Here is a 21,406-nt window from a genome sequence, read left to right as displayed (position 1 = left end):
AGATGCAGGAGACGTGGAGAGACACACATTAATTGCGTTAAACATGTGAAACATTGGAAACACATGAGATATTAAACACAAGAAACGTGCGCAACACACAAAATATGTTAACCATGCCAAATGTTGTCTCTTTGTTATGTCATAAGCCAAAATCAGGCCTGGATTTAATTACAGACTCTCAATGGCAGTGGAGAGTGATTGGCCGTTAAGTCTGTAATCGTTAGTCTGTAGTCATGAGGTGGTGGTCGTGAAGTAAATATCCGCTTATAGTTGGTAATTTGGTGGTGGTCATGAGTCAGTATTAGCGAGGTGTTGATCGTTGGTGGTGTGTTCGGTGCTCGTCGTCAGGCGGTCGGGCACCTGGTTCTGCATGATCACGTGATCTCCGTCCCCCAGCACCACGGTGTGATGCGCTTCCACTCGCTGCTCCGCTCCCACAGGGCCTGCCAGAGGCAGCGGCAACATTGGGGATCATCAGCACGGCAAGTTCAGAACATCCAAGCGCCCGCCTACCAATCCCTCTCTCTCACCCCCTCCCCCCACCGACGCGAACTCTGCGGTGGACATAGACGGATGTGGGTAACCGTGAGCAGAATCACCGAGTCGCCAGTGGATTTTCGCATGATCACAGAATGCCCGACCAATCGGAGGGCTGTGATTAGGACGCAAATAATGGGTGCACCTTCCTGGGTAAGGACGTACTCGGATGAAAGCCCTCGTTCGTCCACGCTGGGATGGTGGTGGTGGTGGTGCAATAATTATCATTCGGGTCATTGACCCATCGAATTATTCCATATTTGTAACACTCCAGGTAACCAATCTTCAGTGACAAACTGAGCCTGTAATACGACGATTTCAGTAAGAATAATAATTATACAAATTTTGACCACCCGCATCTCCCCCTCTCCCGAAGTCACCAACTTTCTGGAGCCGCCCCTCTGCGTAACGTGGGACGAGAGCGCCTCTCTCCCTCCTCACCATCGCTCCCATGGTGGCAACTCAACCACAAAGCCTTGACAGGCTGTTGGGGCAAGTGCCGTTCGCGAGCACACTCACTCAATCACAAAGATCCCCCGTATAGCCTTAACATAATGTTGGGGCAAGTGCTGTTGGCGAGCACCTATGAAGGCCGGCACGCACACGAAGGGGTGGGTGACCAACACCACGCGCGACTGCATTTGTCTCCCTCGTGGTAATGTTTACACAGCGCACCGGGTACTCATTTGAGGCTGAGTCGACCTAGGGGAGGCCCACGACCGGTTCAGATAATCGTCACTGGTGTTGGCCGTGAGCGGGAATCGAACTCGGGTGGCCGGGTTCGTAGAGCAGCGTAGCGCTAACCGCAACACTACTACTACACTCACATACACACACTCACATACACACACTCACATACAACAACAACAACCGCCATTCGCCACTAAGTGGCGGTGACGTCACCACGACGCTTGTGCCAGGCTATGTGTACCCTGAGGCCACGTGAAGTGTCGAACGCCCGCTGGCAGGAGGTCACGGGGCAGACCCAGGTGCCACGGGTCGACTGACTGAGATGACTGGCTGATGCACCACCTGTGCCCCCTACTGTGCCAACCCGCTGTGCTTCAGCCACCCGGCGCTCCGCTCGTTGTTGTGAGCGTCGCTCCTCCGCCCTCCGTTGTTGTTGGAGGGCGACTACCTCCAACTGCCCAGTAGCGTCCTTCACGAGCCTCCTCCACAGAGGCCGATCTTGACACCGCTGGTACCAGTCATCGGCAAGTCCACTCAGCTCCACGTCCTCCTGTACCACATCACTCCATCTCTTCTCTAGCCCGTGCCGCGCCCGTTTAGCCCCCTCAATCCGGCCGAACAAAAGCTGTTTCGGCATGCGGTGGCTGGGCATGCGGGCTACATGACCCAGCCATCGCAGCCTTGCCCGCCGGAAGAGCTCACTGATGGGACCTTGCCCAGATCTTTCAAGGCTTTGTGAGCTTCTCACACAATCCAGTCTGGTTAAACCCAGGATGGATCGTAGGCAGGCCAGCCTAAATGTTTCTAACCGGCGAAGATGTTCCATTAGGGGGGTCCACGTTTCGCAAGCGTAGAGAAGGGAGGGAATGACCGTGGCCGAGAAGACCTGAAGCTTAGTGCGAAGCGACAGACCAGGTAGCTTCCACACAGCGTTATGCAACCGATTAAAAGATATTGCCGCTCGACTGATTCGGAGTGAGACCTCTGCTGTTAAACTGGAGCCAGTCATAAGCACACTGCCCAGGTATGGGAAACTCTCCACTCTCTCCACAACTGCTCCATCACCGATTGGGAGTTGTGGGGGTGGAGTGTCCGATGGTACAAAATACCCAGGCAGGTGCTTAGTTTTGGTGGGGCTGATGGTAAGGCCCCACCTCTTAGTGGCATGCTCCAGTCTCAGCAGCAGCATCTCCAACTCCTCCTCTGAATGAGCAGCTATTACCAAATCATCAGCATACATAACGTGGTTGAGCAATATGGAGCCATTCTTTGACCGCACCCGGGCATCGATCAGCCTCCCATTTTATCTGTACCATATGGAGATTCCCCCGATACAGCTATTGAAGGCTTCACGAACTACGTGGTCAAAATAGATGTTAAATAATGTGGGAGCCAGAGGACATCCCTGTCGCACCCCAAGGTGTACAGGGAATGGCTCTGACTCCCGGCCACGTAGTTTTACCCGAGCCCGCTCACCATCATGAAGGTCCTTAATGATCGTGAGCAGAGGGTCAGGTACTCCAAAAGCATGAAGAACCCAGAGGCCAGGCCTACTGATGGTATCATAGGCCTTGACCAGGTCAATAAAGCAGAGATGTAGGTTTTGTTGGAATTCCCTACACCTCTGCTGTAGCAGACGGACAGAAAATATGGCATCTGTGCAGGACCGCCGTTTCCTGAAACCGCATTGGGGCTCCGCAAGTCTCTCCTCAGCGTGCCTGGCAAGACGATGTTGAATAATCCTTGCCAGGACCTTTCCCGGCACACTGAGGAGTGAGATGCCCCTGTAGTTGTTACAGTCCGTGCGATCCCCCTTCTTAAAAAGGGGGACCACCAGGGCATCCTTCCAATCCTGTGGAACCCGTCCAGTGGTCCAGACTGTTGTTATGATGTCATATAGGGCAGTCTGTGCACAAACGCCACTCTCCCTCAGCATTTCGCTTGGGAGATCATCTCTGCCCGCTGCCTTTCCTGGTCTCAGACTCCGGATCGCCTTCAGTACTTCCTCAACAGATGGCACCTCAGTCAGCCACTCACAGGGGGTGACTTATTCTAATATTTGAGGCACCGCAGCCTCAGCAGGGTCATCCTCACTTTGTGCCACGACGTTTTCCTGGCTGAGGGATTTTCCTTCCCCCAGGACCTCACAGAAATGCTCAGCAAATCTGCAAACCTGTTCCTCACTCTCACACACCCACTCTCACATACTCAGACTCTCACACTCTCCCACTCACATACACACACTCACATACACACACTCACTCTCACACACTCACTCTCACATACACACACTCACATACACACACGTCCCCCTGATGTTCCCCACGATGCGCAGAGGCGACGTCGTGCCGTGTTGGATGCCACGTCACAACCCAAATCGCCACGTCACAACCCAAATCGCCACGTCACAACCCAAATCGCCACGTCACAATCCAAATCGCCACGTCACATCCCAAATCGCCACGTCACAACCCAAATCGCCACGTCACAACCCAAATCGCCACGTCACAGCCCAAATCGCCACGTCACAACCCAAATCGCCACGTCACAGCCCAAATCGCCACGTCACAACCCAAATCGCCACGTCACAACCCAAATCGCCACGTCACAACCCAAATCGCCACGTCACAACCCAAATCGCCACGTCACAACCCAAATCGCCACGTCACAACCCAAATCGCCACGTCACAACCCAAATCGCCACGTCACAACCCAAATCGCCACGTCACAACCCAAATCGCCACGTCACAGCCCAAATCGCCACGTCACAACCCAAATCGCCACGTCACAGCCCACATCGCCGTTGCCGCGAGCGACGGCGTTCCGGACGACGGCGCGCACGAGGCGGCGGTGAGGCTCACCCAGGGTCACGGAGCCTGCCAGCGTGTACACCATGCCGGTCCATCCTGCAAAGACAACGCGCATGTGCTGTGTCATCCGTTACGATTTCTGTTTGCAGGTCAACGGCAAATGATTTGTCCGCGAACTCGAGCCGCCCCCATCCCTTTGTGCCGGGGGCATCTGACGGCACTTCAATGCCGCGATGAGCGGCTTATACGGCAGCTCCGCTCCACACGTGTGAAAGGGCACCAACCCCAGTGGCAATTTTCCTGTTGCGGCAGAAGGTGACTCGGCACCGGCCTGCGATGTTGGCTGCTGGTGCTGTGTCATCGGCATCCAGTCACTCGCGCGTCGTTTTCGGCCCACGGGCAGGAGTGAGGAGCGTTTGACGATGGGGGAAAATGTCCCCCACCCCGACCCCCGGTCATCGCCCCCTACCTCCTGGATCCGCCACCGCTGCCACGTGCATCTCAAACAATCCGTCTCCTTACCGTGACCCACCACCACACTGCCCCCCGCCCCTCCTGCAGTTCAGTTCATGAGAAATCGAGTTTATCAGAAATACAGCCTGGGCGCCACATTTCCACCCCCCCCCCCCGCCCCCCCGAGTACTCGGTCTGCTATTCCTCCCACACGACAAGCGTGGAATTGGCCAAAACTACCCAAACGAGCTGGCGCAATTACGTCGAGTGATGGGCGAAGACTTTTTTACTCTTTATTTCTGGTCATTTACTCGGGGCACCGTTGAAAATGGCAGCTGCCCCCACGTCCAAGTGCCCCCCGAAGGAGGGAAACCCCCCGACAAGCCACGCCGGGCGAGACGTGGCTGACGATGCCGATGGCACACCCAAGCCCTGACCATCACCGGTCATTTTCTTCCAACCATTTTCATTTTATCCGATTGTTCGACGAATCAACCGTTTCCCTTTATGACTTCACCTCCCTCCATCCCATGCGCCCCCCCCCCCTTCACTCACTCGCATCTCTCCCTCCCACTCTCACTCCCTCGCTCGCTCCATTCCCTCTCGAGCCCCCTTCCCGACCCTCGCCCCCCACGATCGCTGGCCGTGGTATCTCGCGATCGCGCTCCGGAGTAATTCGCGCCGCGTCTCCCGTGGCAGCAGCCCGGCCCCTGCGATGCCGTTCGCGGCTCGCCGAGATAAAGAAAAAATAGCCCAGACTCACGCCCCCACGGCACGGCCAAAACCACCACCACCACCGCCACCACCAAAACAACAACCAGACATAACCGCGTACTGCTGCGCTGCGGGGGGGGGGGGGGGCAGCAGCAACAGAGTACCACGTGTGTGTTTGTGTGTACGTGTGTTTGTGTGTACGTGTGTTTGTGTGTACATGTGTTTGTGTGTACGTGTGTTTGTGTGTACGTGTGTTTGTGTGTACATGTGTTTGTGTGTACGTGTGTTTGTGTGTACATGTGTTTGTGTGTGTACGTGTGTGTTTGTGTGTACGTGTGTGATTGTGTGTACGTGTGTGTGTTTGTGTGTACGTGTGTTTGTGTGTACACGTGTGTGTGTGTTTGTGCGGGAGTGTAGCGGTTAGCGCGCTGCGCTATGAACCCGGCGACCCGAGTTCGATTCCCGCTCACGGCCAACACCAGTGATGATTATCTGAACCGGTCCCGGGCCTTGCCTAGGTCGACTCAGCCTCAAATGAGTACCTGGTGCGGTGTGTAAACATCGCCACTGGGAAGGCAAAGGCGGTCGGGCGTGGTGCTGGCCACCCACCCCCTCGTGTACCGTTCCGGCCTTCATAGGTGCTCGCTAACAGCACTTGCCCCACAGTCTGTTAAGGCTACACGGGGGGTCTTTGTCTTTGTGTGTGCAGGAGCGACGCTCACAACAAACGAGCTGAACGCCGGGCGGCTAAACACGCAGCAAGTTGGCACAGGTGAGGTGGCGGTGGTGGTGGGGTGGGCACAGGTGATGGTGGGGGGGCACAGGTGATGGTGGTGGGGTGGGGCACAGGTGATGGTAGGGGGGGGCACAGGTGATGGTGGGGGGGCACAGGTGATGGTGGGGGGGCACAGGTGATGGTGGGGGGGTGGGGCACAGGTGATGGTGGGGGGGGCACAGGTGATGGTGGGGGGGTCACAGGTGATGGTGGGGGGGCACAGGTGATGGTGGGGGGGGGGGGCACAGGTGATAGTGGGGGGGCACAGGTGATGGTGATGGTGGGGGGGGGGCACAGGTGGTGGTGGTGGGGGGGGCACAGGTGGTTGTGGTGGGGGGGGCACAGGCAGTGGTGGTGGGGTGGGCACAGGTGATGGTGGTGGGGTGGGGCACAGGTGGTGGTGGGGTGGGGCACAGGTGATGGTGGTGGGGTGGGGCACAGGTTATGGTGGTGGGGTGGGGCACAGGTGATGGTGAGGGGGGCACAGGTGATGGTGGGGGGCACAGGTGATGCACCTGCCAATCATTTCACTCAACCCGGGGCACCGGGGGTCTTCCCCGTGACCTCCTTCGAGTGAACATCGCCCGACGCCATGGTGACGTCCCTGCCACTTAGTGGCAAATGACGGTTGTTGTTGTTGTTGTTATTGTTGTGCCGGAGGGGGGTGACTCAGCCTCAAATTAATACCTGGTGTGATGTGTAAACAAATGCGGCCGGGTGGTGGTGGTGGTGCTGGCCACCCACCCCCTCGTGTGCCGTGGTGGCCCTCATCGGCTGCTACTCGCTAATATGCCCTGTGCAGGCTACACAAGGCCATATTTGACTTTGCACCTGTGCGTGTGCGTTTGTGGCGCGCACACGAAGCGCACCTAGCTTGGCACAAGCGTCAACCGTCGCTTAGCGGCGAACCGCGGCCACTGTTTTTGTGTTGGCACGCCGCGAACTCGGTGGCCTGACTTTGCTGGTCACGGCTCCAACCAATCTGTGCGGGTGGGGGGCCCTCCCCTGCGGGTGGGGGGCCCTCCCCAAGATCATCAACTCCGGCTCGTCGATCAGCGCTCGGCTCGGTGCGGTGTGCAAACATCGGCACGGTGTGGCGGTGGCTGGGAGGGGGGGGGGGGGAGAGAGAGACAAGGTGGTGGGGCCGAGCGCGTGTGGTTTGCATTTTCTTTTTCACCGGCCACACCATCGTCACCTCGCCACGCGTCGGTGCTCGACTCACGAAAGCAACGCGTCGAGCCCCCAGCCACCGCAGCGGTCGACGTGGTGGGGTGCGGGGAGCCCGTTCGTTGCCTCGGTGTGTCTGGGTTCTCGAGGTCCCCGAGGTGTTTGTCTTTACTCTCTGATGGCATCTGGTTCTCGGTTTTGTGTTTTTTTGTTTTGTTTGCTCCCCCCCCCGCCCCTCCCTTAAAACTCAAATGAGTACGCACACGCACACAGATCCCCAGACCCACCCTGCCTCCACCCCAGTATAGGCTTAACAGACTGCTAGGGCAAGTGCTGTTAGCGAGCACCTATTGGTTGGCACGGCCCACGCGGGTGGGCGGCCAGCACCAGGCCCGCCCGCCCGCCTTCGTCTTCCCCACACTGCACCAGGTGCCCATTGAAAGGCCGGGTCGTGTGTGTGTGTGGGCAGGGGATGGGCAGAGGATGGAGCTGGGACGCGGGGAAAGCCAACATTTAAAAATATATATAATAAACCCCATGGAAAAGGGGGGAGAGAGGGGGAACAAAAATGATGAAAGAATAAAAATAAAATTGCCGCTTGCACACAACATCCGCTGGAGAGGGGGACTCAGTGGAAAACCCGCGCGCTGGCACACACACGCGTACACATTCACATGCAGACACACACACACGCACACACATGCACCCATTCACATGCAGACACACACACACGCACACACGCGTACACATTCACATGCAGACACACACACACACGCGCACACATGCACCCATTCACATGCAGACACACACACACGCACACATGCAGACACACACACATGCACCCATTCACATGCACCCATTCACATGCATACACACACACACAAACGCACATGCACCCGTCCACATGCAGACACACACACACAAACGCACATGCACCCATTCACACACAAACGCACACGTGCACACACCGCACACACTCGTGCCAACACAGGCACACACAAATACCCCCTGGATATCCTTCACACAGACTGTTAGGGCAAGTGCTGTAAGCGAGTAGCATCTCTGAAGGCCGGCACGGAATAAGTGGGGGTGGGTGGCCAGCTCCACAACTGGCCGCCTTTGTCTCCCCAGTGGCGATGTTTACACACTGCACCAGACATCCATTTGAGGCCCAGGACCGTTTCCTATAATCGTCACTGGTGTTGGCCGTGAGCGAGAATTGAACCCAGATTAGCGGGTTTGTAGAGGAGCGCGCTCACCCATGCACACGCTCACCCATGCACACGCTCACCCATGCACACCCATGCACACGCACACACGGCACCCAATCATGTCAGCACAAGCACACACAAATATCCCCGGAATATCCCCCGGGTAGCCTTTAACAGACTTTTCGGGGGCAAGTGCTGATGACGGGCACCTAACAAAGCCGGCACTCCACACGAGAGGGTGGGTGCACAACACCACGACCGTTGTTTCTGCCACTGCTGGCTGGTGTTTACACGCCACACCAGGTACTCATTTATTTCCGAGTGGACAAAGCGGAGGCCCAGCACAGATTCATAGACTCGTTTTAAGTCGTGAGCGGGAATCGAACTTGGGTGGTCGGGTTCGCAGCGCAGTGCGCTATCCACTACACTACCGCTCCCCGCACACACGTACACCACACAGGTGCGCGCACAGATTTGTACGAACACACACAGATGTGTGTGTTCATACAAAGACAAACATCGCCCAAATAATCCACAAAGACTGCAGGGGCAAGTGGGAGATGGCATGACCAACACCATGCCATGTCCTACTGCTAATGTTTACCAGATGCTCATTTAAGGCTGAGCACATGTAGAGGAGGCCCACGACTGGTTCAAATATTACTCCCCACTGATGTTAGCCGTGGCTGGGAATCAAACCTAGATCGCCAGGTTCATAGCGCAGTAGGCTAGCCACGCTCGGTGCACATTGAGGCCACGTGAAGTATTGAAGGCTCGCTGGCAGGAGGTCACAGGACAGACCCAGGTGCCATGGGTTGACTGACTTAAGACGACTGGCAGATGTATATGCACACACGTGCACACTTGCACAAACACAAGTACACACTTGCACGCACTTGCACGCACAAACACAGCAGCAGGTCACACGTCACCAACAGCAAAGGAGGCCGCCGTCTGTACGCCGGACCACATGATCACCAGACCACATGTACAATCAGACCACATGAACGGCAAGACCACACCATTAACGGACCACACGTACACAGGCTCGCACGGCCAGTAGACCGCTAAAACGGCAGGCCACATCATCACACAGACGTCAACCAGGCCGCATAAACATCAGCGGTCAGGTTCACATCTCGACGGACTGGCAAAAACGCTTCGGCTTGGCAACGGGCCCCGCGAGCCGCTTACGGAGCGAAAAAAAAGCACGTGGATCCGCCTGCAAATCGTCCATCCCACGCACGCACGTGCGCGAGATGGCACGAACCAGCGAGATGGCACGAACCAGCGAGATGGCACGCACGTGCGCGAGATGGCACGCACGTGCGCGAGATGGCACGAACCAGCGAGATGGCACGCACGTGCGCGAGATGGCACGAACCAGCGAGATGGCACGCACGTGCGCGAGATGGCACGAACCAGCGAGATGGCACGAACCAGCGAGATGGCACGCACGTGCGCGAGATGGCACGCACGTACGCAAGATGGCACGAACCAGCGAGATGGCACGCACGTGCGTGAGATGGCACGCACGTGCGCGAGATGGCACGCACGTGCGCGAGATGGCACGAACCAGCGGACCTCCCCGCGCACGACGCGACGGAGCGAGGAAACGCGAGGACGCCGAGCAGTGGCTCAGCTCCCAGGGATATTTTAAAAAAACGCACGCAAGCCGAGCGACATTTATGCACTCCCCCTTTGCTTTGTGCTTCTTTCATTTCGCGTGGCGCCAAGAGAGCTCAATCTTCTCGCCGAATGTTTTTTTATCCACGCCGCCGGTAGACAGACCGCAGTCGGCGGGCACGCAACTACCACTCGTGGCCCGTGATACGGCGAGAGGGATACTGGATGCGGTGTGCTGGGCACAGGAATGTATGTACGTAAATTGACCTTCTTTCATACCTTACGTAGCCAACGATGCTAATCAGGGGTGCGTGGGAAGGACAGCAAACTAAACACAAAAAGCAGTTTCAAAGAAATGACTTTTCAATCTTGGAATGTTTTCTCGGGACGCGGACCCGGACAGACCGGGTGGAAACGAAGCCCTGGTAGTGCCTCACCGGGGCGCCTGGGTTCACTCCAACACCATACCGCCACCGTCGACCGTCCACGTCCTGTTACGGAGTGGGCGTCTGAGTTAACGCCTGAGCAGAATTTAAGTTTTGATAAAAAAGAAACGGAATTGCTTGCAAATCACTCGCAGAATGAGGCCGATATCGTCGCAACTCAGAGGCAAAAGCAGAGGTTGATCCTTGGACAGTGCTCGGATGGGCAGTGAAATATGGTCAGGCAACCGCCGCAACTTGTGTGGCGTGGAGGGGGTCCCTCATCCAGCACGCGTCCACACACAAACCGCAAAACAACGAAGCACGCTCGTCAACGACAAAAGCAACGGCACTTCTTTACAGCACGCAGACAGAGAGACAAGATGGTGTCTATGTGCTATGCAGAAGGGCCATTGCTTGAAACGTCAGCTAATGTATATATTTTTTTCTTTTTAAGGCCACAGGGTCACTGACGGACGTGCCGAGTTATTTTTTGTTCATTCTTCTCGCGAGACCACCGCCAAGGCGGCAGCGGCGTCGCCAAGTAACCCGTTTCATTTTGACGGCGTCCGCAATTGATCGCTCAACCCGCGCGCACGCGACGGGCGGTCGGTTTTGACGCGGCAGCGCGACAGACCGCCACGACGTTCAGCGGTGGAGGGATTGGCCAAACGTCACCAAACGAAAGCCTCTGGAAGAGAGGGCCCTGGGAATCGCGGGGGCGTCGCCAGAGTTACTGGAAGGGCGCGTCGTTACCCTGCGGCACGGGCTGGGAGTGCGTGGCGCCCTGCGCCAAGCGGAAGTCCAGGTACATCGTCGGCGTGCGGGTGTACACCTTGGACTGCTCGCACGCGGACAAAGTGGGGAGACACGGGGATTGGGAGACACGGGGCGTTATTGCCAGCACCGATAATGCTCACTCGTTCATCCACCTGCTCGCTCGCCCATCTACCCATTTTTATTGTTGGGTCACCCACAAAATTCGACATCCACCTGCTCACTCACTCACCCATCCACCGACTAAATCACCTGCCCATCCACTTGTTGACTCGCCCATTCCGTTCACTCAATTTCTTCTAACCCACTCAGTGAACCGCTCATTCGACCGCTTGCTCATTTGATCACCTGCTCAACCACTCATCCACCCGTGAAATCGCTCGCTCATCTACTCGTGTTCCCATCTGTCATCCATGCGCTTGTCCACTTGCTCGCCTGCTCCCCTACAGGACAAATTTCTCATCCGCCCGCTTGCTTGCTCGCTCGATCATCTTGTCAACCGCGCGTCCACGCGTTAAATCACTTGTCCCCTTGCTCGACTACTTATCCACCCGCTCGATCCTGTATCTAAACGGGGCTGCCCTCGCGTTAACGGGGCTGCTGGCCGGTGGAGGGGTGGAAGGGTGGGTGGGGGGGTTGCGTTTTACGGTAGACATTAATCTCGCCCGCGCCGGAGACGCGGTGTTTATTTGGCTTCGTGCGGGTGGTCCGGCGACTCGTCAATTCAGCTGACCACGGCGGTAACCCCTGACCCCGAGAGGTCGCCCCCTCAAACCGCATTGTCTCTGCTGCCGGCCGAGATAACAAAACGAAAATAAGGGAAAGCTCCCGAAATTACCGACGGCTCTCGGCACTCGAACTGAAAGCGAGCATCAGGGTCAACGGATGAGCCCACCATTTTTTTCAAGGGAGGACAAAACACCTCCCAGTTTATGTTGATGAGTTTGATCGGAATCAAAAGTGGCTTTCCGATGGATCGACTGGCCTCCACCATGGGAGTGCGGAATATCCACCACTGGCTCAGAGCCCACCGATGGCGATGAGCGAATGCCCAAATGTTTGAACAAATAAACCTTCTGATTGGACTTGATACCGAATATATACACGACTGTGACTGGACGACCGAGTCTAACGGTGTTCTGGAAGGTTTAGAAATTTGCCATGTGACAAAAATGCAGTTGAGTCTGTTTATGAGTCGAAAAAAAATGTAAAAACCAACATTCTCAAATCTTGAGCCCACTCACAAATTACTGTCCAGAGGCAGAGTGTTTTCACTCAAGTGGGCAGCGTTGCTCTAAAAGATCTCAAAACATACGAACCTCATCCTCGGTGAACCGAGCAATTTGCCTGCCATGGAGTGTGACGCTGAAGTCAATTACCATTACCACGACGAGTACAGCACACGTGTTGACATATAACCATCATAGATACACACGTGCCGATATGTGAATTGAAGGTGCAACGCTTAACCAACCCCAGCTCCGGCAAATTGCTGAATTGTCCAGATTCAGGGTCTCCATTCGTTTAATTAAGGTCGGATTCTTTTTTATACAAACACGGCGTCAAATAGTAGTAGAGCCTCCAGTGGCTGCTCCAGGGTTGATGCGAACCCACTGCATACAACAACAACAAATACAAAGGCCGCAACAGCCTTGTGGGGCTGTCAGTTCGCGCCTACCAAGACCGGCACTGCACACGAGGGGGTGGGTGGCTAGCACCATGCCCCGGCCGCCTTTGTCTCCTTTGTGGAAATGCTTACGCACCACGCCAGGTATTCTTTGGAGGCCACGTCGACTTAGGGGAAGCCCGGGACCAACTTAGAAATTCTTCACTGGTTTTGGCCGTGAGCGGGAGTCTAACTCGGGTTGCCGGCTTCGTAGTGCAGCCCGCTAACCGCTACGTCACCGCTCCACGCGCGCATACAACAACAGACACAAACTGAGAATCATTTAATATCGTTTACGCACGCGATCAAGGCGCGTATCGTGATCTTGAAAATGCATCTCAATCCATGAATCGATCCGTCATGCCACCCCGGGATTTGCGCGCACGAAGCCCAAGCGCTTATTTTTTTTCAGCTCTGACCTCGGCCGGGGCTCGCTTGATCGGCGCACAAATGAACCTTCGGAGGTGGTGGCAGCGTCTCCGAATGGTTCGCGGCACAACAGGAAGACCCCCAGCGTGCTGTGCGCACGATGGCAGCAGTGTCATGGCCACCGGATCAAAAATAGCTGAACGCGCACGGCCGTTTTGTTTATAGGCATCAAGGAGAACAACAAGAACTTGCGTATTCCCTTTAACTCGCTTGCAAGTCATTTAATCCGCGTGTTCCTCTTCCCGTCTCCCAGCGGAATTCTAAGCACGCACCTCTCCGTGCTTCTCTTCGCACTTTTTCAGCCGTTGCCCCATTTTGCAATTGTCAGCGGCCCTGTTTCTGAGCCGTACACGTCACACCGATTACACATGTTCTCCTTTGGCACAACGATACGTTTCTATTCTGTTATCAGGTTCAGATTTACAAGAGCGCTCCAGCCTGCTCTCATCTCTAGCCTCTTCATTTCATCGTTTTCATCCCCGGTCTACCTTCAGTATCTGTCCTCGGTAGACAAAGACAAAGATCCCCCCCGTGTAGCCTTACCAGACTGTAGGGGCAAGTGCTGTTAGCGAGCACCTATGAAGGCCGGCACGGCACACGAGAGGATGGGTGGCCAACACCACGCCCGCTTTTGTCTCCCCAGTGGTGATGTTTACACATCGCACCAGGTACTCATTTGAGGCTGAGTCGACCTAGGAGAGGCCCATGACAGGTTCAGATAATCGTCAATGGCGTTGGCCGGGAGCGGGAATCCAATCTTGGGTCGCCGGGTTCGTAGCGCAGGGCGCTAATCACTACACTACCGCTCCCCACATGCACGCACACACACACATATACTTCACTGTGTGTTCCAGTTGTGTGCTTCTGGGAGACACTTCCACTCGTTCAGTGAACTCGCTGTTGTAAGTGACCTTTGTGTTGCTCGTATTGATCTTGAGCCCCACTTTGCAGCCCTCTTTATTAAGCTCCACTTCAATCGTTCCCTTCACCGTAGCTTTGTACCCCGTGCCATCTACGACACCTTTCTCTGCACGTATTATGGACGATTTTAGCTCTGCTGATCACATCTGGATTCGAATTAACGACGTCCATTTCGCCTACACCAAATAATTAATCGTGCCTTACGGGAACACGACAACGAGTAACAGGTGGGCCGCGAGAAGGGGCTACTGTCTCCCAGTGTGACTCTGGCCAAAGAACCCAAACTATCGATCATATATATTTTTGGTTTGACCACGTAAGGCCTACAGAGCTGTGTAGCCCTTTTTAAAAAGCGACCTGGCCACAAGCTCAACGAAGCTGCTCATCGTGTGGAAATGTACAGCAGCCAAAATACTCGAAACGCGACGTTGATTCTAAATGCGGCGGGGGAAAACCTGGAGGACCCGGAGAAAAACCAACGCTGCCACGGGTGGGGATCGAACCCACGTACCCCCCGTACACAAGGAGACGTTGTTACCAGCTCGCCACCGTGGCGCCCAACGGAGGAACAGCAAAACGAAACAAACCCTCTCCCGTAGCTCTCTCGTGGCTAGCAGACCTCGCCACTGGCATTTAGCTCCTGAACAAATTGCTGCCATACGCAAGAATAAAAAACAATAAAAGTGTTGTGCTACCCGGCACACAGTATTACGGCCAATGCATTTTCTCACCAGTTGGAGCAAGCACTAGAATTTGTTTAGGTATTACTCTGTTCATAGGTGGCCACACGGCTGGGAGAACCAGAGAACAGAGCTGACACCGCTGGGATCCTGGGTTTGAATCCCGGCTTCAGCCACTTCTGACCGAAACTGGAATCTCCCGAGTGTAGTGAGTTGATGGTCTCAGCCCGTTCAACGATGACCGCACTAAAAAAAAAAACCCCCATGGCGATCAACAATGCGCCTCCGCACTTTATTTGGTTAAATTCCAGCCCCGAGAATGAAAACATCGGGTCGGCCATCACGCGACGAACATTAACTCTCGTGTGCGGAGCGAGTGGGAAAGCGCTGCCCTCTGCTGCGTGAAAACCCGAGGATCACTTGACAGGATCTCTGAAGAGGCAGCTTGGCGGCAGCCGCTTCTGTGGGCCGTTCTCCAACACGGAGAGTGAGCAACTGCTCTGCCGCGAGAGATTCCCGAAGGAATCTTCTCCTCGTCGCAGCCGCCGCCGCCGCCGTGCGACGCCGATAGCACGATCGGGGGGGGGGGGGGAATTGGGGGGGTAAAACGACAAAATAGGAGGAAGGTACAACTCTCCGTGTAGCGGCCAGACGCACGTGCGTGGCGTAGGGGGCCCAGCGGGCTGCGCTCCGCTCCACAGGGCCCGGAGAGGGGGGGAGGGGGGGTAGAGACCGCGTCTGCTTTCACTTAAAAAGACACGGAGCAGGGGAGGCGAGGGTTTGGCAAAACTTACAAACAAAACCTTGCTGCCGTGTCACAATCCACCAGCTGCCCGGGGGCCCCAGGCCCCCAGACCACGAGCAGATGAAAAAAAGTTTAAATGTGCAAAGGAGGGCGAGACGGCGACAGAGATACTGTCTGGTGGCGCGCGCCTGTGATCCAGAGATTTGTGAGTTCATGGGCCCTATGTGAGTCTATGGGACCTGCGTGAGTCTATGGGACCTGTGTGAGTCTATGGGTCCTGTATGAGTCTATGGGTCCTGTGAGTCTATGGGTCCCGTGTCAGTCCATGGGACCTGTGAGTCTATGGGTCCTGTGTGAGTCTATGGGTCCTGTGTGAGTCTATGGGTCCTGTGTGAGTCTATGGGTCTATGTGTGAGTCTATAGGTCTCTGTGCGAGTCTATGGGTCTATGTGTGAGTCTATGTGTGAGTCTATAGGTCTCTGTGTGAGTCTATAGGTATCTGCGTGAGTCTATGGGTCCTGTGTGAGTCTGTGGGTCCTGTGTGAGTCTATGGGTCCTGTGTCAGTCTATGGGTATTGTGAGTCTATGGGTCCTGTGTGAGTCTATGGGTCCTGTGTCAGTCCATGGGTCCTGTGTGAGTCTGTGGGTCCTGTGTGAGTCTGTGGGTCCTGTGTGAGTCTGTGGGTCCTGTGTGAGTCTATGGGTCCTGTGTGAGTCTATGGGTCCTGTGTGAGTCTATGGGTCCTGTGTGAGTCTATGGGTCCTGTCTGAGTCTATGGGTCCTGTGCGAGTCTATGGGTCCTGTGTTAGTCTTTAGGACCTGTGAGTCTATGGGTCCTGTGCGAGTCTATGGGTCCTGTGTGAGTCTATGGGTCCTGTGTGAGTCTATAGGACCTGTGTGAGTCTATAGGTCCTGTGTGAGTCTATGGGTTCTGTGTGAGTCTATGGGTCCTGTGTGAGTTTATAGGTCCTGTGTGAGTCTGTGGGTCCTGTGTGAGCCTATGGGGCCTATTAAAGTTCTACGTAAATCCGCAGAACCTTGAAAATTCATTGCTTCCTATGTTTTAAGGCCTGACTTAAAATGAGACTTATATTTTTATGATCGGAGTTAAATGAAAAGAAAGTTATATAATGTTGGAGCACATTTGACGAAAAGCTCTGCTCCCACCATCATCATCATCATCATCAAATGTAAGTGTCATCTTCATCATCGTGACATCATCACCACCATCACTGTCACGAATGAGACCGTCACGCAGTGATTTGCGAGACTCCCAAAATTATGCCGAGCTGTGAGGTAGCCCAGAGGTTGCAGCCCAGCAGCAAGTGGGATCATGTACCAGTCTGTGCGGAACATCCCCTTGTATGCAACGTGGGGTTTCTCCCACATGCATAGCACGTGTTAAAAAAAAAAATTACTAAACATTCCACAGCAGGATTCCTCCTGACAACGAGTCTTGAGACTCATTTACTAGTTGCTGGATAATACATGATTATTAATGTTCATATTTAAATTTGAAAGCCTCACTGAGTCGCAATAATCATATTCACGATAATCCTGCTTGTAACGTTTGGCGAATGCCTCTTAGTTTATATATCTAAAATGTGTTTTTGTGGAAGGAAGCTGGCGAGATTGCGACTGCACGCTCACAATCTCCTCTGTGTAGTCAGCGGCCAATTCACTGTGCTACCAAGTAAGTCACCGTGGTGGCTAGGAGATGTTAACTACCTCACCTGGTATATAGGAGGTCGTGGGTTCGATCCCGATCCTGACGCCTGGATATTTGGAGTTTGCGTGTTCTCCCTGTGGTCGCGTGGATGTTTCCCTCCACATTTGGCTGCTATAAATGTCCACGCGACAAGCCGCTTTCGTTGAGCTGTCATTTGTAGCCAGGTCACTTCTGAAAAAGAGCAATGTAGCTCAGTGGGGCCTTATCTGGTCAAATAAAAAATAAAAATGTTTAGTTTAAGCAAGAGGAGGTCCCATTACTGTACAATTCCACCGAACTTCCACCGTCAACCTCCACCTTTGAGTTGCGTGATCGAAGCACCCGGCCAACACCAACAAAACCGCATAAAGTTTTTTTTTCACCGCAGCCTTTTTAGCCGGAAACAAAAATTAGTAAAAAAAAAAAACACAAGAACGCCGAGCGAGGTTTAAATGAAAAGGCGAGGGGCTCGCAGCGGCAACTTCACAAGCAGCTGCTGGCTCAGAACCAACGTGAGGAGACGGGGGGAGATGGGGGAGACGGAGAGACGGGGGAGACCACGGGATGGAGAGATGGGGGAGATGGAGAGAAACGGGGAGATGGGGGAAACTGAGGGAGATGGGGGAGATGGGGAAGATGGGGGAGATGGTGCAGCTGGCCTGGGGAGGCGAAACATTGTAGAATGCCGACATTGCTCACTTTGTGAACCGAGAAGAGAGGGGAGAGAGGAGAGGACTGGGAAGCAGATATAGGTGAGGGCAAGAGAGTGGTGAGGAGAATACGTGGTAGGGGCTTAAGAAGAGGGATTGGGAGGAGAGTCGAGAGGGGAGGAGGGTAAAGGAGTAGAGAAGAAGGCAAATGACAGGAGAGAGGGGAGGACAGAAGAAGAGAGGACACGAAAAATGTAAATAGGAGAGAAGACAGAGAGGAGAGGAGAAATTAAAAGGGGAGAGAAGACGGAGGAGAGGAGATGAAAGGACAGGAGATGAGAGGAGAGAAGATAAGAGGAGAGATGATGAGAAGGCAGGAGCATGGACAGAAGAAGAGGCAAATGGAGAGCAGTTCAGAGGAGTTCAGGGGTGGACAGAAGGGACGGGAAGAAGTCGACAAGAAGACAGAAGGGATGGGGGAAAGTCGACAAGAAGAACGATCGACAATCACCACTGGTGGGGTTTTTTTTTCCACACAAAGGCCACGCTGGACTTCACAGAGCCCCGTCGACAACCTCAGGGTAACCAGGCGACGAGGCCGCTATCGTATCACGTTTACACTCCGGCAGAGAGAGAGCGAGAAGGAGAAAGAATAAATAAATAACATAAAACAGGCAACCCTGCCCCCCCCCCCACCACACCAATTTTCCAGATCGGATTTCCATCCCAGCAGGAGGCCGACACCTGGCTTGTTGGACACAGCCATGAACAGTGTCGGGTTGGTTTGAAATGTGAAACAAGGTGCTACGCCGAGTTTGAGGCAGGCGACACACGAAGATAAAGATAAAGGTCCCCAATTATAGCCTTGATGGACTTTTGTGGAAAGTGCTGTTAACGAGCGCCTATGAAGGCCGGCACGGCGCACGAAGCCGTGGACGGCAAACACCACAGTCGACTGCCGGTGTCTACCGACTGCTGATGTTTTCACATCGCGCCAGGTACTTGCTTTAAGGCTGAGTCGACCTAGTGCAGGCCCAGGGATCGGTTCCGATAATCGTCACCGGTGGTTGGGGACCATGAGCGGGAATCAAACTCGGGTCGCTGGGTTCGTGACGCAGTGCGTTAACCACTGCGCCACCACTCCCCACAACGCGCACACGCGTACATGTGCACAGAGACGTACATACGCATAGGTGCGCAAACATTCACAGGTTCACACGTGCATGCACGCACTCATAAACACGTGCGCAGGTACAAAGGGAAACCATCACCCACGTGCAGTCAGGCCATGTGGGATAAATTGCCCTGTGACCCCCAGCCACTGCCAACACTACCACTGCTGACGCAACATAGCTCCTTGGGCTGTCACCAGGACTATGACGTCTCAATTAGTAAGTGAGCGGGTGCCTCACGGGATAATAATGACAGTGATCATGGCGATGAGGATGAAGGAAATTATGATGATTTCGATAATGATGACGATTAAAATGATGACGCTACCATCGTCAGCATCATCATCATCATCATCATTCCCATCACTGCCATCCTGATCGTTCATAACCGCCGCTGCCACCGTCATCACCGTCATTGCCATCACATCCCTCGTCAGCATCTCCACCGCACCTGCATCACCGCCAACATCGCCGGAGTCATCACGGAGGGAAAGGGGGGGGGGGCTAGGGGGAGCGACGGGACGGTGGGGGGGGGGCTCCGGAAGTCGTGCGGCCTTGGGCACGGTGCCCCCCCCCTCTCCCCCCCTCCTCCGTTTCCACGGCCCCCCTCCATCCCACCGCTTCCCCTCCACTCCACTCCCTCTCATTCTTCAACTCTCAGGGGCCTGAGGAACAAACACGAAGGAATGCCGCCGCCACCGCTGCTGCCCTTCTGCCACGGTGGGGGGGGGGGGGGGGGGCGGGTTGTGGCAGCGGTAAAGTTAAGCAAATAAAAATAAATAACCTCGACGCAGAAAACACAAACAAATATTAACGGCGGCGGCGGCGGCGGCGGCGGCGGCGGCGGGGACACGTGACAGTTCCGATGGGACCCGAGCCGCCACGTGCCCCCCGGAGAAAGACCAAAAATGTAAAATAATTTAAATTCTTCCTTGCGTCGCCAAGTCACCCGGCTCAGAAATAAGACGGCCCGCAACAACCTGGGCAGACCCAGCCGGTGAGGCGAGCCGCGTCCACTTGGCATCGCGGGCGTCCCGATTTGCCGGCTTGTCAACGGGGGAAGGGATAAAAAAACTAAAAAGGCGACGGAATTTGCACGGTGACCCCCGGGTTTAGTTTTTTGTTTGTTTATCTATCATCGTCACCGGCCACGGCTAACGTCAGTGGCCGAGTGATATCTCCCGAAAGTGGTCCCCAGCACTTTGCTGGAGCTATCCCGTTCCCGGGTCTGGACATGCCCCAAGTGCATTGGAACAATGCGCGTGCCCACACGGAACAAATTACATGATGCATTTATCCAGGACACCCTCAACTGGTAGTGGAAGCGTGATGGATATGTTGATTTGTTACCAGCGGCGCAGTCGTTAGCGCACTGCATTATGAAACCCCCGCTAATCCAAGTTCGATTCCAGGCCATGGCTACATTTCGCAGCAAGTGATATCTGAAAATGGTTCAGGGCAAGCCTCCCTCACCAACCTGCACCTACTAAAGTGGTGACGTACGGCCAAGATGGACAGATATCGATCGTGCGTTCAACATATCTCCCTTTTACAGTGGCGATCCGATGAATCGTCATATCATGGGGGAGGGGTTCATGATTCGACTCGAGAATCAACGATTTTCCTCCCCACCCCTAACGCTGTGGTAAATGTAGCGGCCTCTAGTGGCTGTACAAGGGTCAGTCAGGCAAACCCACCGCGTAGAACAAATAGGAAATGAACAACATTATTTCGCGTGCGATTCGATGCGTGTTTAGTGAGCCTTTTGCAATAGATGCTAATCTTCAAATCTAGAATAAATGTTAATCTATTAACAGTCGACGAACTCCTACGCTCAACCGCGAGACCGAACGAGATCTCAAGTTCAAAGCTTGGCGATAAATGATAATTACCGAACATTTAAACTCTGGCCCTTCAGGGTAACGAAATCGGCAGAGGAACGGAATGCATGTTTTTGCACTTAAATTGCCCTAAGCTGAAGTTTAACGTCGCTACTTTTTTTACGCGATAATGATGCCGATGGTAATGCTGTGGCCCGTGCAATGCCATTCTGAACACAGCCCGTGGCGCAGAGTAACGTTTCGCGGGGGGATATAACTCACAATTTTAGCTCGAACCCCGCTTGGGACTTATGTTTTGGTGTGAATGTAAATCTCGGCCCGATTGGCTGAGCAGGCCATTGTTGCGTGGTTCTCAAGGCGATGCCAAATCCAACACGCTCGTCGCAGCAGGAGGTGGCAAGTTTGGGCCAA

At 54.6% G+C, this 21,406-nt stretch overlaps 1 protein-coding gene across 3 annotated transcripts in view; it reads right to left on the bottom strand.

Moving 5' to 3' along the window:
• Positions 1-21,406, bottom strand: part of PIR (pirin) — a 42,348-nt gene that overhangs the window by 3,279 nt on the left and 17,663 nt on the right. For all 3 annotated transcript variants that reach the window (XM_032956636.2, XM_032956635.2, XM_032956634.2), the window contains exons 6-8: positions 11,162-11,246; positions 4,089-4,133; positions 361-443 (exon numbers count right to left, since the gene is read on the bottom strand). In XM_032956636.2, coding sequence (XP_032812527.1) covers positions 361-443; positions 4,089-4,133; positions 11,162-11,246 — 213 coding nt within the window. The remainder of the gene's footprint in view (positions 1-360; positions 444-4,088; positions 4,134-11,161; positions 11,247-21,406) is intronic.

This window comes from Petromyzon marinus, chromosome 18 (assembly GCF_048934315.1).
Source record: "Petromyzon marinus isolate PM22_M1 ecotype Great Lakes invasive population chromosome 18, UKy_Petmar_22M1.pri1.0, whole genome shotgun sequence".
Taxonomy (NCBI): Eukaryota; Metazoa; Chordata; class Hyperoartia; order Petromyzontiformes; family Petromyzontidae; genus Petromyzon; species Petromyzon marinus.
Note: the sequence above shows the minus strand (reverse complement) of the source record. Positions and strands in the feature narration are given on the sequence as shown.